General features: G+C 44.6%; 2 protein-coding genes and 1 pseudogene across 3 annotated transcripts; 2 read left to right on the forward strand and 1 right to left on the reverse strand.

Moving 5' to 3' along the window:
* Nucleotides 1–624: 624 nt before the first annotated feature.
* On the forward strand, nt 625–13,458 carry sh2d3cb (SH2 domain containing 3Cb). Of its 2 annotated transcripts, none has more exons than XM_067227680.1 (11): nt 625–1,363; nt 3,688–3,724; nt 5,376–5,504; nt 5,812–6,230; nt 6,371–6,486; nt 10,462–10,916; nt 11,060–11,175; nt 11,388–11,559; nt 11,785–11,896; nt 12,004–12,210; nt 12,451–13,458. In XM_067227680.1, exons 1-11 carry the CDS (start codon nt 765–767, stop codon nt 12,618–12,620), a joined length of 2,532 nt encoding a protein of 843 aa, XP_067083781.1. In that variant the 5' UTR covers nt 625–764; the 3' UTR covers nt 12,621–13,458. The 2 variants fall into 2 exon arrangements, with proteins under 2 accessions (XP_067083781.1, XP_067083782.1); XM_067227681.1 differs by lacking the exon at nt 625–1,363 and adding an exon at nt 1,634–1,726.
* LOC136932548 (UDP-glucuronosyltransferase 2A2 pseudogene) lies at nt 6,707–9,363 on the reverse strand (annotated as a pseudogene).
* A 360-nt stretch (nt 13,459–13,818) lies between the features above and the next one.
* Nucleotides 13,819–17,456, forward strand: tor2a (torsin family 2, member A). The gene is made up of 5 exons (XM_067228117.1): nt 13,819–13,951; nt 14,450–14,715; nt 14,988–15,163; nt 15,362–15,489; nt 15,804–17,456. The coding sequence occupies exons 1-5, from the start codon at nt 13,831–13,833 to the stop codon at nt 16,046–16,048; spliced, it is 936 nt and encodes a 311-aa protein (XP_067084218.1). The 5' UTR covers nt 13,819–13,830; the 3' UTR covers nt 16,049–17,456.
* Nucleotides 17,457–17,732: the final 276 nt, after the last annotated feature.

The raw sequence follows: 17,732 nt of genomic DNA on the forward strand, positions 1-17,732 counted from the left end.
GCCAAAAGAGGAATCAACGTTTCCCTCTGGGCCTACGAGTTCAGTTTTAATGAACTCAGGAACTACGTGGTTGGTATGTTATTACAAGTATAAAATAATAATATTACATAATAACATACCAACTACATAGTTCCTGAGTTCCTTAAAACTTAACTCAGGCCCAGATGCAACGGTTGATTCCTCTTTTAGACTAGAACGTTATAAAGTAATTAATTGAAGAGGAACAGCGACATGATCTTATTTCACAATTGTTCCTCCCTATCTCATCTTACCTTCTCAAAAATCCTCTAGGAAATCATTAGGCTATATTTAACTGCGGACATACACAATTAATATGTATTTTTCGGGTATCGTCTAATAGGCCCCAGGGGCAGAAACATAATAAAACAACCAGAGGGGTCAGCTCACAGTTCAAAACTGAATCCGGTGAGAGTTTCACCAGCTCGGGATATAATAACATTCCATGCATGACTCTATATGAAAACCAATCATTCCTTTACTCGCATGAAACAGTTCAATTTTACATTAAACCAAAATCCTAAGAGTGAAACACTAGGGTGACACAGAAAAGCGTCCGTATGATGATGAGAGGTCAAACTCATTAAATGTCTCTTATAGGTTTGAAGTGGTTCGGGAGTCTTTCGAATCTTTCCCTTTCCAAGCGTTCCCAAACCAAGCCGGACCACAGGAAGTCCTCGGGATGTGAAGAGAGCTCAAGTGACACAACAGCGTTTGACAAAACAGTTGATGACATAACAACCAGCATGCACAGCCCAGGCTACGCCCGCTCCAGTGACATGTACACCCACGTCGGTACCGAGCCACGTAGAGATAGACCGAGCAGCCGAAAGGGCTCCAAGAAGAGCGATAACAAAACAGGGGTTGATAAAGAACCGGGCCAGAGAAAAGAAGCGGATTATGTACGACATTCCCCCCTACTGAGTGCTCTGTCCGCTTCCAGTCTTTCCAGTCTGGATCTGCCCCTATCTGATCGTAATAAAGGAAGGCCACTGCCCATGGTGCCAGTGCCCTCCCCCTCGGCCAGTGCCACCAAAGGCCCATCCAAAATCATAGCTGCAAAAGAACCTAAGACCTCACCGCTCCATAAACCCTTCCGTGGTTCAGACTTAACGTTAGGATGTGAGGATCATTCAGTGATCAGTACAGCCATGGTCGAGCCCACTGCCACGAAGGCTGAGCCTGTGCCGTCGCCCCCCACCCCTCAACATTACCCCGAGGCAACAAGAGCACTCACCCAGGACTTGTATGTTGTGATGGAACCTGTCGCTGAGCCAGCCAACCACACAGGCGAGGACGCATTGGAAAGGACGGGGTCAGAGCAATTACTGGAGACAGTAGACAGGTGAGATGCCCTTTATCAGTTTGGTCTCATCCATGAGGCTCTTGGTAACTCTGAAAATACTGAAAGTGAAATATGAGTAATCAAATCTTGAAAATATGAAAAGCGCGTTTTCTGACCATAAATCTGACTCAATGTGTGTTAAAGAACCGTTCAATTTATTTAAAGAGTTTGGAAACGTAGAATACGGTATCAATCAATACAGACATGCGCGCTGAGGGTCCCTCCCTGTCTCCTAATAACTTGTTTCTCCGCGGCTCAGTCGAATTCTGAATCTTGCTTCAATTTAGTACTTGACATTGAGATTGAAATACAGTGCACGGGCATCCGGTCAAATCTATGTCCTGCGATGATAATCGGGTTATGGTGAGATTACCTTCTTTATAATATTGCTAACTTTGCATTCTAGAACTTTAGCAGTCAGCATCGCATCAAAATCCCAGGTTCATACAGGTCACTGTTTATTAGACTGTTTATTTGGTATGTTGACTGACCTAATGCAAAATGAATTGCGATAGCCAGTGGTCTTTGCGACATTGGTCATTGGAATAGCATGTAAAAGTAACAGCGATTTAAGAATGTTATTTAGAGACAGAGATATAAGAACATTAAATCCCATGTTACATTTGATCAATTATACTTTAATATGCTTCAACCATTAACAATGCATTCAACTTTAATAATCGAATAGCTCCATGAAATAAAATGCTCACTTGAGTGATCAGCCTTATTGCACCGTTTAGTAAGCGGCTACATCGTTTTGTCATTTGTAGCCTATACGGACTCTAAGTATTATGTAATGCACTATTGCTCAAGGAATGTGTCTGTTTCTCCTCTTCTCAGCCCAAAGCATGACATGACTGTGAAGCTGGGCAGTGCTCTTTGTACTGGAATCAGAGAACGACGCCTGTTCTTTCAGCTGTCACTGTGTGACTGATAAATTGTTCAGACGAGTCTGTTCAAGTTGACCTCCTATAGTAGTGATGATAACCGTTTTTTTTTTTTATCCAGATTTTTATAAAAGGAAAGTTCTAAACACAAAAGACATGAGACAGAATAGCTTGTTATCTTTTTTAGATATTACATTTTATGTCATTACAGTAATAGGTCTGAGTCACATTTCCGTGGAGAGTTGGGGACCCTATGCTCAATACTTTTGAGTCCAGCGAGGTTCAAAGAAGTGTTGACACAGATGTTGACTCAAAGGCATTTGGTCATGTTTTTCCACTGTTAGATGGGAAAGGTTGACCCTCTTTCATAAACCTCTACAACATGTGACGTCGAGTGTCTGTTTTCTGAATGCACGTTGGCAGTGTCAAGAGAAGTACATTTAAATATGATGCCGGGATTATCTGCTTGTCTGTGTGTGTGCTTGTGTGTGCATGTGTGTGTGTGCGTGCGTGTGTGAGGGAGCGTGGGGTCTCTACAGCTGGCTGAGTGTTGTTGGCCAACAGTGTTTTAATGTGGTAGAAATGTATTTCTCATCTGGAGGGACCCTCCCAACCAAATACAGGGACATTCTGTCAAACATTCAATAGACACAGTTTGCTGTAAGTGCCATATTATGTATATGAAAATCGATCCAAAAATTGATTGGATACTGTATTATCATGGCCAGATTGTTGTTTCCAGCTTTTCCATTGTCCTCTTAGTGTTTAGGGATCTACTGGGGAGCCGTGTGTGTTGTGTGAAAGAGAGATCTGGTTTATGGTGGCAAGAGGCCTTGGCTCTTGACAAGCTCTCAGGGACAAAATGCAACTTTCTGAGGAATAGCAGAGTTGCGAAAATGTTCAGAGATTCTCAGAAGGACACTCACAGCCTCACTCACAGTATGACTGCACGTCCTCCCTGAAAGAGGTTTTGTAGACCGTAGCAAGCTGGTGCTGTGGCAGATTTAGACTTTGATAAGAAGGATTGCTCTATGTCAGTCCTACCAATACGTAATGTACCTTATGAACAAAGAGGATACAAGTAATCCAGGAAATTAAAAGCACATTTTTCCCTACGTCCGTAAAGTTTTTTTTGGGCCACGTATCTCTATCCAAAGAACACCTCATACAAACTCATTTTGAGTCCGAAAGCATTTTTTTTTTTGCTCTTCACATTTTGTCCTCTTTCTAATGTTTCTCTGTGAATTGGATGCCTTGTTTGGTCATGACTGTTTGTTATGACATCATAGCAATAACATAACATTGCATGAAGTGAGATGTACAGATGTAAACACAAAACAAACACACACAAACAATTGCATATATATATGTATTAAATGTATTGAGCAATATGATCATGAAACAAATCCACATTCTGTTGTTTCTTTATCCTTTTAGCCCACTGGATGCCATGAACAGTGGTGAATATGTAAAGGTAAGAATTTCTTTCTCTCTCGTGGATCTAGGATTCATAGGCGGAAATCCCTGGGGGACACGACCCCCCCATCCTGGGAAAAATATGATTTGTCCCCCCCAATAAATCCCTGTACTATGTAATTTCAATAATATTAATAATACGCAATGAAAGCGCTTTGCTAATTATGGATTATGGATTATGGACACAATGGCGCTTTTTTAATGTGCTATGTGTTACAGCAGTAATTTTGGTGTCCACCTCAGGAATTGCTCTTGAGAAAATTTCATATAATTGTCCCCCCCAAAGTTGATAGCAGATTTTCGCCACTGCTAGGATTTAAAACCAGGACTCACTTTTGACGATAGGAAACTGTCAGGGGGACCAAGAATGTTTCTGAACTTGTACTTGTTGCAAAATGTGAATAAACTTGAAACTTTTAGTAACCAGGACGATCCTGAAAAAAAGTATGGTTTGAAGAAAACTTCTGATATTTGCAACTGAGCAGTTGGAGTGTATTCTTTAGCTGGATATTGAAGCTAGTCACCTTCTTATTATTAGAGGGGGTGTCTTTTGGAAATCTCCATGCCTCGCTGTTTTCATATGAAACCAGGAGAACCCTGTTGAGGCTTCTGTGTGCTCAGTGGTCAAGCTCTAATTGAATTAGGATTGGTGAAAAAAAAAAAAGAGTTTGGGACTCCTGCCCATTCCTAGAGATCCTTCACGCCAGCAGGGTTACCATGGGCAACAAAGCCCAATCTGGATATGACTAGTTGTGCCTGACAAAGGTGAAGAGGGAGAGAGAGAGCGAGAAGTGCTTCCAATCCACACAATCCTTACATTCGCCTTCCCTCTAACTTTCACAAACATCCCAGTTGTCTCAAAGGGATGAACTTGTCATGAATGATAATGGTGATGGAATTAACGCTATTAATTAGGTTTCTAGGTCTTTAGGTTGTCTCTCTTTGTTTTGAAGTGTATTGGACCGACGCCAAACCTGATTCAGTGTCCCATGGGACAGACTCTTGAATGGGTTGGATAGGGACTGTTGAGAAAAACAATACATCAGCCAGGATTAATGGCTGGGAACAATTGCTTGCAGCCGGTGTTCCTCCAGAGTGGAGAATTCCACAAACATTTATTGAGTTGGTGACCGGGGAGTTGCTTGATGTACAGTGTCTGTCCCCGTTTGTCTAAAGACATGACAAAGCTTTGCTGACTGATGGGGCTGTTTCACAAGAACGTTTCCTAGACAACTCACCCAAGACTGTGCTGTGATGCCGGTGTGGGAATGCCAGACATCTCTCTCTCTCAACTCTTTCGAACCTCGCTCAGTCTCTCTCTCTCTCTCTCTCTCTCTCTCTCTCTCTCTCTCTCTCTCTCTCTCTCTCTCTCTCTCTCTCTCTCTCTCTCTCTCTATCTCGCTCTACCCTTCCTGCCCTCTCTCTCTATCCTTTTTAATCTCCCTCTCTACCCTTCCTATCCTCGCACTCTCTTTCAACAAAACAATGTAGAGCTCTGCATGATACAGACACAGAGACCAGCATTAGTAACAGACTGGTCACTAACATTAGGGGCAAACAGTTGAAAGTCTGTCGATTCCTATTCTTTTTTTGGTTTTGTTAGCATCTCTTTGACATCGTCGGCCATGTTTGTCCTTCCTTCTCGGAAGTTCTCCAAGGACAGGTTCTGGTTGGACGCTCCGACGGAGAAGCAACGCAAGGAGCTGGAGGAGGAGCTGAAGCTGAGTGGCGGCGTCCTGCAGAGCCACGCCTGGTACCATGGACACATCCCCTGGCAGGTCGGACACACCTGCCATCTGTCACACACACACACGCTCGCGCATACACACGCACATGCCTGCACGGGCGCACACACGCACGTACACACACTCACTTACACACATGCGCAAACACACGCAGGCCTGCACCCACATACACACATACGCACACACACACACACTCACACACATAAGCAAATACATGAGCACGATCAATCGCATCTGAATCCATCGGGATACACTGAAAAAGCATTTGCAAACAAAGCCCTCTGTGACATTGGTTGTTTGAAAAAGCAAAATAAATACATTTGGATTTGATTTGAAACAGGTTGCTGAGTCTCTGGTGGAGAACCATGGAGACTTCCTGATCAGGGACTCACTCTCCAGCCAGGGAGACCATGTTCTGACCAGCCGCTGGACTCACAAGACTCTGCACTTCCTCGTCAGCAAAGTTGCGGTCCGGTCCGGTGACATCTCCAGCCGTGTCCAGTACGCCTTGGAGGGGGAGCGTTTCAACTCCGTTCCGGCGCTGATTCACTTCTACGCGGGGAACAGGACAGCGCTGACCCTACACAGCGGAGCTGAGATCCATCGTCCTGTCAATCGGACATTGCCCCTGAGGTACCTGGAGGCTTTGTTTGATACGGGCGGACCAAGGAGCTATGCGGTGAGCTCTCCTTCTTGCCAGAGGGTTGCGCAGAACAAGACTGGCGATGGAAACAGAACAGGCAACACCTGCCCCTTGAGGTGAGGTTGAATTTCATAACAGGGATTCGGTGGGTGTTCAGGCCCTTGTTATGTTTTACATGAGGCTAATCGTGTTTGTTGTAATTGTTCACCCCAAATTTGGTTTGTGCGTGTGTATGTGTCTGTTCGTTTGTGTTCAGCCCTTCGCATGTTCACCACAAGGGAGCAGTCTGGAGCTGTGAGCTTGGCAGCTTGGATCGTCTCCAGCCCTCGTGTACTACTGGGGAAAACCCTCTGTCTCCTAAATTCAACACCAGTGAGTTGAAGCTTCTCTGCAGATAGCAAAAAGGGTGTAGCACAGTGGTTAGAGCTTTTGACTGCAGATGAAGAGGTTACAGGTTCAAATGCTCCCCTGTGCAAAATTTCACGAGCATCTGTCTGTTTAGCATCTGCTAAATCAATTTGTTTCAGTATAAAACAAATTAGTGCTAATTTAAGTTCTGCCATAAATGAAGCAAAACACTATCATCCTATTTTTTACTTTATTCCATGATACCAAAGCTGACCACAAATGCATATCTGTTATTAAGATACTAGTGAACATAGCAATTATCCTCAATAAAATAAATCATTTGTTGGTTTACGTAAATGACACAGTACCTTTACAGAATTCATACCTATTTGTCGTCATTATCAATCTCTTTTCGCTTTCCTCCTACAAAACACTTTTCGCCACAAAAACATTCCAGAGGATAAACAGAGCAGTAAAATGATCAGAAGTGCTGCCAGTAATGTAGCTATAACATCAACAGAGTGGTACTGAATCCAGGACATCCTGAACGACTGTGTCCTCAAATGAGGAGCTCCCTTGTGTCTCATGACGTACTCGATCCAGAACATGGCCTGGTCCAGCGGCTTCATGGGCTGGTCCTTGTGCAGCCTAGAGAGCCTCTGCATGTTCTCCCTGTACGACGGCTCCTCCAGCACCGCCCTCAGCGCCTCCAGGAAGTTGTCTCGGTTCAGGTAGGCTATGTCCACCACCTTGGCGACGCCTTTGGCTTTCATCCGGGAGAGGTTGTCGCTCTGGTCGAACATCAGAGGCAGGCCGAGGATAGGAACGCCGTGGTAGATGGCCTCCTGAACTCCGTTGGTTCCCCCGTGGGCCACGAACACTTTGGTCTTGGGGTGTCCTAAGAGGTCGTTCTGGGGCAGCCAGTCCACCAGTAGGGTGTTGTTGCAGAGGGCGGCGGGCCTCTTCCCCGTATGCCTCCAGATGACCTTCTGCGGTACCTGCGCGAAAGCGGCAGCGATGTCCTCCGCTGCGTCGTCGGGGAGATGTCCCACCAAGGTGCCCAAGGACATGACGACGACCCCGTGTTCCCCAGAGCTCTGGACGAAGTCGGCGAGATCCTGGGCGAGCGGCTTGGAGGGCTTGCACTGGAATCCGCCCATGTACACAACGTTGGGCATGGTGGGACGAGGAAACTCAAAGGTGAAGTCGTTCCTCATGAGCCAGATGTCCGCGTCCTGGAACAACTCCATGTAATGAACGTCTGGGCCAAAGTAGCGATGGACAAACGACATATAGGTCGAGTCTGTGACGTACGCCACTTGGAGTCTTGTAAACAAATACATAAAGACGTTTATTAATCTCTCATAAAACGTCATTTTATCAGTCAGCTCTGACCCGGCGATTGGGACGTAGGACAACGGCGATGGGGCGATGCACTGATGTCCCTCGCCCTGGATGGTCCACCTGACATTGAAGACTTGAGGAAGGCCGAGTTTACGTGCAATCAGTGCCCCTCCGCCACCGGCCGGGTCGGACAGAACCACGTCGTACTCCGCTTCTCTGAACGCCTTCATGAGCTCCTCATTCTCAAATGTTTGCCCAATCACCTCGACCAGATCTTTGTTAATGTTATAGAACTGTTTCACGAGATCAATCTCCAAGGCTACACGAGACCAAACAGATCCTCCTTGACGCCGTAAATCCAGCGTTCTCTTCACAAACGAACCGAAGACCTCTTGGTCGATTCCAAAGTTGGTCAGGAGGGTGACCGATGTATAGAAAGGGGATTCCGCCTTGATGTACCAGTTGATCGAGGGTCGAATGACTGTGATGTTGTGGCCTCTGGCGTAGAGCTCTTCGATGAGAACCATCATGTTCACCCAATGGCTCCCGTCCAGTGGGAACACCAACACCTTCCCTCCCTGGGCTGGAAGCAGACCAGCCAGCAGCAGGATCCATGTTGCCAGGGCTGGAGGATGCATGTTTAGGTGGAGCTGTCACCTAATAGACAACACATACAGAGTTGTGAGTTAGTTGTCAGAATAACTACAGTAGCTTTGCCTCTGAGATAGATACACATGCTGTATGTCTTGTCCAAGACTCCGAATATCCTACATTAAACAAAACCGACTGCAGACTATCTAACAGTCTACATTCCATATTTGCTGTGTAGAGGTAGCAGATCAATGTTTTGTCTTTAGAAAATGTTGTCTTCAGACACACAAAACGAAATAAACTGTAAATCATTGTGGACAACAGCACAGTTGTTTCCAAACCTGCTCTGGGAAATATAACCCCTTAATGTCAGTATGTATGTCAGTAATATATTTCTACTGTATATCTGATAAGAAAGATTGTGGGCTAGCATTTTATCACTTCGATACTGGAATAGATGCATTCTCAAGTTTATGGTCGTGTTTGCTTAAAATAATTATATTTCTTGCACAAGATCAGATCTTGCTTCTTGCTCCACAGCTGGAAGAGATTATTGCGCAACAGAAATATTTTTTGTGCAAGTTCCTTTTCCCCTTTATTCCATTTGTACAAAACCCAAAATGTAGAAAAGCTCTCCAAAATGTGTTTACATCGGATCCAGTTGCTATATCACTGAAGTTTAATTTGCCATTGTATAACAAAACTTAGTTTTGAATATACAATTTAATTAAATTCACTCGCTGCGATACCATATGATTTATCACCACATGTAGAAGAATACTGCATTGAGAGACTTCATCTGATTAGGAGGATAATGTTGGAGTTCTTCTTTTTAGCACTTTTGATACAAGATTCATTACAAAGTCTTACCCAGAAAATCCCAATCGATAAATAACCTCAATCTTTGTCAGATGTTCAGCCAATGGATGACATTTGGAACGGTCACTCTGGAGAATGTCTGCCAAAACACTGCTCTGGAACATGAACGTACACTTCCGTATATCCCAAGGAGCAGTGTGGCATGGTGTTGGGTTACACTCTTTTATGTAGCCCAACGTAAACCAGGAGCTGCTGTGTCCAAAGTTCACTTCTTTCTCGTACGCAGTGAAACAACGATTGGGCAGGGACTGGGAGGCAAACATCACATGCCTGATTTTGGGGTACCACGAGTTTGCGCGTGGAAAGCAGACTTACTTTGGAGTAGGTGTTTGAAAATGTGTAGGGGGATAGGCTTTTTTATGTTCTTAAAGTCAAATTGCTAGAATACCTACTGGGATTATTATGTGCTTCTTAAGTCATTATGGCACATACTTTGGCTGCAATTGAAGGGGGTCACAATTCTACACTCCAATCACCTCAGTGTTACGAGACTACACACTGAGGGTTGGGATCCAAGTGCAGAGTTTATGAAACCATAAATTACAGACCAAGGTTCGCTGGACAGGGTAATAGGGACAATCCAAAGGCCAGTGCATAAGATAAACAGTCGAGAGGTCTAAACACAACTATAGTTAAGAAGGAGAAAAACTTAGCCTGAACTAAAGTAGTACCATTCCTTAGCAAAAAGAGTACAAAGAACTGAGGGGTACGAATACACATGATGAGCACAGGTGTGAGGAATTAACCAAACTAAGCACAGGTGAAAACAAGGTTTATGTTCTGAGGAGGCAGTGCACTGCTTTCTGTTGCTGCTGACACACAGGCACTCATTAAAAAAACCTTTTTTCTGCCTCACGTGTTGTGAAAATGTTGGAGCGAACTGTTGTAGGACAGAAGTCAACCTAAAACTGATTGTATCAGGACTCTATCTACTGATTAGTAGCTATATAATTAGCCACAGGTGATAAAGCCATTAAGCCACATGCTGTACTTGTTTCTTATCTCTGTTAGTAAATGCTTACCGGATTTTTTACTAACTTAAAGAGCTAGTGCTGTGCCAAGGTAAATATTTCAACATTCTTGTATTTCAAACGCCCAATGTCAATTCTCATGTTAGAAACTGCAATGGTAAAATAATATTTTACTACATAATAATAATATTCTAAATTCTGCTTGTTTTTCCAGTCCCCCAACACAGGGGTCAGCACCATCACCATGGCAACCGAATGGGGATCACAGCCCCCATCTCAGCCCAGCCGCAACCCTCCCCCAACAACAACATCCACCTCCCCCGCACCCCCCAGCCCCCGCACCCCCACAGCTGCCCCAGGGCAGAGGCGGACACAGGGGGCAGCCACTACGAACAGCCCAGCCTCCAGGCCAACAGCTACGTGGAGCGTCTCTGTGCCGAGGAAGGACTTGACTCTGGCCTAAGCCCAGGAAATGGCAAGAATGGGAATGTGTTCTTTCTTCCTGAGGTGGAGAAAGTGTCTGTCTTCAGGCCCAGCAGATATAGGTCCAAGCTGCTGCCCAGGGACAACAAGCCCCTGGAGATGGGCGTGCTGAGGAGGAGGAAGGAGCTGCTGGCTGAAGTGGACGCCAAGACCGCAGCCAAGCACATCACCAAGGCCGACTGCATGGTACTTCACCACGAACAGAGAGAAACAAGCATACGACACCTACACGCATAAACGAAGAACACATGCGTAAACACATCCAGCATAACTACCATTAGTCTTTTTTTGGTTGTTGACCTTCTACTATGTGATTACTGTGTCATCAGGTTGCCAGGATACTGGGGGTTAGTCCAGAGATGCAGAGGAGGATGGGAGTGAGCTACGGGATAGAGCTCCTGACCCTGCCTCATGGCCACCAGCTTCGTCTGGACCTGCTAGAAAGGTAGAGCGACTCGTGACCACGGCCATGTTTGTAAACGAGAGGCAAATCCCCCAAGACACTGGTCATAAACGTACCCCTCACGTGTCTTTCTCTCTTTCACCCCACTCCACCCATCCCACCCTCTCTCTGTCTCCCCCTCCCTCTGCCTCCCCCCCTGCCTCTTTCTCTCTCTCTCCACCCAACTCTGCCTCCCATCCCTCTCTCATTCCTAGGTTTGTGACCATGTCCATCATGCTAGCGGTGGATGTGCTGGGATGCACGGGCACAGCTGAAGAGAGAGCTGCCTTGCTACACAAGGCTATCCAGATAGCTGCGGAGCTCAAGAGCAGCTTAGGAAACCTGTTTGGTTTTGCCGCCATCATGAGAGCCTTGGAGCTGCCACAGGTACAATAGCCCAGGATAAATGATAGCCTTGGACAAATCTATTCTCTGTATTGTTCTGAGAATGCAAACCCCTGTGGAACGGTATCGATATTCAATTTCACGTCTCCTTTATGCTGGGAAATAAGTGTTGTTTGTGTGAAATCGTTCCTATCTAAGGATAGTTATTTCATACTTATTATATGTTGGGAAAATCACTGGTTGATAAGCTGTTGTTTCTCCTCTCAGATTTCCCGCCTGGAGCAGACTTGGATGTTGTTACGCCAGCGACATACTGAGGGCGCCATCCTCTATGAGAAAACCCTGAAGCCTTTCATGAAGAGTCTGAATGATGGGAAAGGTAATAATAATAATAATCTTATAAATAATAATAATAATAATATAAAAACGTTATGTTATTTTTGGCCTCTGTTTGGACCTGACAGACCTGTGTTTCTGCCCTCGTAGAGAGTTGTCCGTTGTCAAACACATGTTTCCCACATGTGGTCCCCCTGCTTTACCTTCTGGAGAAGAGTGTGGCGGTTGGGGAGGGGGTGGAGCCATGGGAGACAGTGGAGACCGGAGTGGAGGGGGTCATGAGTCATCTGGGGGCGGCACGTACCATTGCTCAGCTGGGGGGGGTCTACCACACCAACGCAGAGACTCAATTACAGGGTAAGGGAGGGTGAGAGGAATCCTTTTCCTCTTTCAGGGGTGTGAGGTACATGCTTTGAGTTGCATTGAACTGCCCAAAAATAAACAAATGGTTGCTGTATGCATATGGATGGTGAATGAGTGAGTGATTGAGAGAGTGAGTGGTGTGAGTGAAGGTTTGTGTGTGTTGTGTGTGTTTGTGAAGGCAGTTCGCTGTGCATGTATGCATTTCTAAGTGTGTGTTTGTTGTTCATGATGCAGGCTTCCAGGAGCAGCCAGACATCCAGGAGCTCTTCCTCACAGAGTTCCAGATGAGGTTGCTATGGGGTAGTCGAGGAGCCGAGGAGAAGCAGACAGAACGCTATGCCAAGTTTGACCAAGTGTTGACAGCCCTGTCCAATAAACTGGAGCCCCCTCCTCGACCTCAGTGAGCCAGAGTCCCTCAGAGGACCCTGTGGAAGGACATTTCATGTTTGTTGATTTTGCCCTTAAGTGACATGGCAAGCAAGTCCTGTCACTTAAATATGGGAAAATGTAATGTTTTGATAGCTGCATTTTGTTTATGTCTGGACATGGGACAAGGGATCCATGGGATCACAAGGGAAAATAAAAATGGTACTGATGTCAGGGCCAGGAGATCTGCACTACTGCAATTATTATACTTCTATAGGTACTGATGCTGCTTTACAGGTGTGCCTTGCATAGACCTTTGTGACATACTGAGGCTAGTTTTGTGTTGTATCCCTGTTTCCTGTTACTATCCAGTTGTTTGCTAAATTATAAGTTTTAATCAAGTTCCTACTTAAAATGGGGCTGTGCCATGAGGACTAAAACCACAGGGAGCTTCAGTGGTAATGACAGATGTTGACAGATGTTGGATATTTCAGGTTGTACAACAATGTATGCTGTTTGGACAGTGCCTTACTTGTGACTTGTTTATTGTACATTATCACTGACTTTCTATCTAAGAAGTTAATCATGGTACATGTATAGCGTACGTGTGTGCGGCTCTGTATAATAGGTTTTCATATAGGCTAATCAATCAATCCATGATTGCACTCTCCAAGAAGTGTCAAGAATAGTGTGAGAACAGTGTTGTTTAACCCTGACCACCAAATAATACAGAGACATTTCCAAAAGGAATGTAAAGAAAATTACATTTTATTTATGTATGGTACTTAGCGCTTGATTAATGAAGTGTCTGTAATAAATACAGTATGCAAAATTACAGTGTCTACATTGACTGTCTACATTAACTGACCAATGATAAAGTCCACTGATAGCTCCACATTGATTAGTTATCAATGCTCCGATAATTATATCCTGTCTATGGTTCTGACTCATGCCAAGTTTTAATTATATAATTTCCAGTAACCTCTGCCCTGTGCAGTGTAGTGTGGATAGCAAAAATTATATTATGGGAATTGGCGTTTTCTAGAAGCATATGCCTTGTCTGTTCAACAGAAAATAGAAAAATAAAACTACAAATTAATGCCCCCTAGTTGTCCGTGATTTTTTTTGGTCGTGCAAGTCCATTTTGGTGTCCCACACGTAGAGCGTAGAGCTAGCTGGGTTACGTAGAGCGTAGAGCTAGCTTGGTTAGCATATTGACATAGGCTAACAAGTAAAGACAAAACCAGAATGTTTGTTAACTTAGCTGCGTTGTCTTTGCTTTACTTCATCCCAGTCGAGGGTGATTTTCTGGGAATTTACTGTCACATATCTAGCAGCTGTAATTGCGATTTCAACCCAAACCTTAAAGGTAGGTATCAGCGCTTTTAACTTGGGTGGGGTGAGATCAAGCTACGGGAACCTGTCGTAACTACGGTGGTTTGCTAGTTTCTTACCCACCGTCAGTGAACTTGCTAGCTAGTGCTAGCTAACAAAAACGTCAAATGTAAACCATGGGTTATGTTGTCTAGCGCGGCTGTCTCGCTCTTACATAGCCAGTGCTTGCTAGCTAGCTGGGTAATTTGCTAGTTGGAAGCAAAGCAGCATAAGCTAGCTACTGTACAGTAGCTAGTGCTATCATGTTAGAGCTAGTAGCTAGATGTTAACGTGGTAGCTGCGTATGTCAGATGGCTATTTTAACTTGTCAGCTGTCAAAAAAAAACAGTTGTGCCAACAGTACCACGACTGACGCTTGATCTGTTGTCACTTACTTAGCAAGGCAAGAGTTACATTTACATTTTATTTGGAGACGCTTATAACACAACCGAAGTTAAAGTTAAATCTGACGTTTATCTTCCGCCCATTACAGATCTGGAATGGGACCTCTACAAGAACATCTATGGACAGCATCTGGTCCAGGACATAGTTTCAGAGGAGATGTCGAGGTTTCTCCAGAAGGAGAGCCCTGACCGACCCCTTGTCTTGTCCTTTCATGGCTCTTCTGGGACGGGCAAGACTCTAGTCAGCTCCATGTTGGGAGAACACCTCTATGGCAAAGCCATGGGCAGCCCTTATGTCCACCAGTTTGTGCCCACCCTACACTTCCCCTTAACAGGCCGTGTCAAACAGTACAGGGTAGGATACGTTTCTTATATTTCCCAACGTCACATACCCTATTTGTTTTCCCAATTAATCAACACAACTACGATGCACTACATACACAGAGTCATGATTACTTCTGTACTTTGGCCTCTTGTTGACAACGTAGCATTGTTCACCAGCATTTGAGTAGTAGACTTGGTATCACCTTGTAAATATCGATTGGCCAACAGCATTTTACTTGTTGAACATTTGTTTTGACATTTTTGCCTCTGCTCTGTCTCCACCACTTTGTCTTCGCCGCGAAGGAGGATCTTAAGAGGTGGGTGGAGGGAAACCTGACCGCCTGCGCTCGCTCTGTCTTCATCTTTGATGAGATGGAGAAGATGCCGCCAGGCCTGGTTGACGTCTTGGAGCCCTTCCTGGGTCCGTCCCACGTGGTGTTCCAAACCAACTACCGCAAAGCCATCTACGTCTTCATCAGGTAGCACATCCTAGCCAGCGCTCACTGACCTGTGAAAGTTGTCGCGGCCAGCAAATGTCCTTGACTTCACTGTGTGTGGATTGTATATGGGCCTCTGGACTTATCTCTCTTTCTCTCACTCTGTCTTGCTCTTCGTTTCTCTATTTGTCTCTGTCTCTCTCTGCCTCTCTCTCTCTCTCTCTGCCTCTCTGGTTCTAGTACCACTGGGGAGAAAGTGATTAACCGTCTGGCTGTGGAGGTCCGTCAGGCTGGTAGGGAGCTAGAGGAGATCAGATCGAGGGACCTGGAGGACAGCATCTCCCAGGCCGTGTTCAACAGCACTGGAAGTAAGAACCGCCGTTCGGTGGGGGGGAAAAGAAAAATCGGAGAACTTTACACAAAATGTTGTGGTGTTAAGGCCCTTGCACACTGAGTCCGAAATTCGTGTCCGAAACGTAAAAAAAAAAAAAACACAACCTCACGTTATGTCAATCGCGCTTACACGCTGCCTCTGTGTTTTTCGCATCCATAGCCACCGAATTTTGAGGCTGACGATTGCGATACGAAAACTTCGCACTCAGTGTGCAAGGGCCTTTATTCTCCAAGCTGTCCTCATTTGCTAAAGAGGATTCTGTCTCTCTTCCGTCTTCCCTCCCTCCAGGTGGTTTCTACCACTCCAGCATCATCAAGGAGAAGCTCATCACCAGGTACGTGCCTTTCCTTCCGCTCAGCAGACGCCACGTGGAGCGCTGTGCCCGTCAGGAGCTGTGCCGGCGGGGCCTGGGCCGTCGCAGTGACGTGGTCGAGGCGGTAGGGGGAGCCATGCTCTACTCTCCTCAACAGGGCCAGTACTTCTCCACCACAGGCTGCAAGTCTGTCCCTGCCAAAATCAGCCTCTTCCTTTGAGCCCACAGCAGAGAGGACCTGCTGAAGAGATCCTATTTGGAGGAACTTTTTAAAAGACTTGGACTGAATTCTAAGTCTCTCCGATGAGTTGAGAGTTATAGGTTTTCTCCTTCAGCCTAGTGAGACATGTAAAGGGAAGAGCTGGGCTGCCGTTGCCCGGGCACTTAATTGGCCATAGCAGCGTTGGAATTGACTGTCAATATTCTGGGCTGGACCCAGATCACACGGTATAGGAGAGGTACTCTGGTCCAAAGACTTCATAAGGCGAGATCTCTTAATAATACCTCTTGCTCCTCTACCTCAGAGCCAAGTTACCCTTTAAGTCATGGTGTGACTGGACTGACAGTATAGATTATAAGGAGGTATTGAAATCAAGACTTTAACCTTGTTGGCCCTGGTTGAAAAGAGAATGGTGCCTTAACCTCTTAAACATATTTTGGGTGGAAGGAATCAGTAACATAGAAGTAATATATTGCATCATGCTGTTGCTGTTCTCTCATCGGAGAAGTCTGGAATGGAGACTTGCAAGAAGAGGAAGTACCATGTCAGTCTGGAGATCAGGCGACCTTTAAAGGGTTAGGGTTGAAAAAAAAGTAATTGTTCTTTTTAAGTACAAAAGATTCAAAAGAGCAGTTTTTCTAGATCATGTTGTTGCTTTGTGATGACAAAACATCTTTAAACCAGCAGGTGGCAGTAAAGACTACTTTGGATAGTAGAGATGAAGTGAAACAAGTTGGTGCTTTCTAATTCTTTTCATTATTTATTTAGTTGTATTTCCCATTTTAACATTTGGGGACAAATTTGGTTTGACTTGCTAAATCAATTGTTTGAATGCCAGTATTTATTTCATAAAACTGTATGTACTATGTTTACTAAGGTATTTTAATGTAAGGATTTCCAGGTTTTAGCTCAGATGTTTTTAGAAATTTCTGTGGAAGAAGACCAAATCAATTCTACGGGTCCAACGTGCAATAACTACACAGTTTATTGACAAAACATTACTGATTGGTTATCAAACATTTGTGTAAATTGAGTTTAAAGATGAGTGATGCATGCATAAATCTAAATAATGTACTCTACCAAAAGGTACATGTATGCTCAGCCTAAAAAACTTGATAGTCAATTGTCATCCTGAAATAGCTACATTAAACTAACTTCTCTACAGGGTTTTCATACTGTAGAATACCACAGTACACTGTAAACAATATAATATTGTAATGGCGTTAGTGTGAAAATATGACATACATATGTAAACAAACATGGTTGTTCCACTGCCAGAGTTACAGATGGAATAAATTACCAGGTAACATACTTTTCAAAAGTTTGGGGTCACTTAGAAATGTCCTTGTTTTCCATGAAATCACATTGAGTTTGAATAGGTATAGAGCTAAATGAAAAGGAAATAGTAATTGACATGGTTTGATTTTTTTTTTTTTTATATATATATATATATATATATATATATATATATATAAAATTGTGTCCTTCAAAACGTTGCTTTTGTCAAATAATAAGTTAAGGTCATCTGAAGAGATTTTCTCCCCCCATGCTTCCTGAACCACCTTTCTCAAGTTGGATTGGCTTGATGGGCACTTATGTACCATACCATCAGGCTGCTCCCACAACAGCTCAGTAGGGCTGACATCAACTGGCCAATCCATTATCGACAGAATACCAGCTGACT

This window comes from Osmerus mordax, chromosome 24 (assembly GCF_038355195.1).
Source record: "Osmerus mordax isolate fOsmMor3 chromosome 24, fOsmMor3.pri, whole genome shotgun sequence".
NCBI classification, from domain to species: Eukaryota; Metazoa; Chordata; class Actinopteri; order Osmeriformes; family Osmeridae; genus Osmerus; species Osmerus mordax.

Bases quoted from the DNA above. Each gene is read 5' to 3' on its own strand.
- sh2d3cb (XM_067227680.1), top strand. From the start codon at position 765: ATGCACAGCCCAGGCTACGCCCGCTCCAGTGACATGTACACCCACGTC. The intron at 10,917-11,059 runs GTACTTCACCAC...CTGTGTCATCAG, and splicing joins TCACCAAGGCCGACTGCATG to GTTGCCAGGATACTGGGGGT. The intron at 12,211-12,450 runs GTAAGGGAGGGT...TTCATGATGCAG, and splicing joins CGCAGAGACTCAATTACAGG to GCTTCCAGGAGCAGCCAGAC.
- tor2a (XM_067228117.1), top strand. From the start codon at position 13,831: ATGTTTGTTAACTTAGCTGCGTTGTCTTTGCTTTACTTCATCCCAGTC. The intron at 14,716-14,987 runs GTAGGATACGTT...TTCGCCGCGAAG, and splicing joins GCCGTGTCAAACAGTACAGG to GAGGATCTTAAGAGGTGGGT. The intron at 15,490-15,803 runs GTAAGAACCGCC...CCCTCCCTCCAG, and splicing joins CGTGTTCAACAGCACTGGAA to GTGGTTTCTACCACTCCAGC.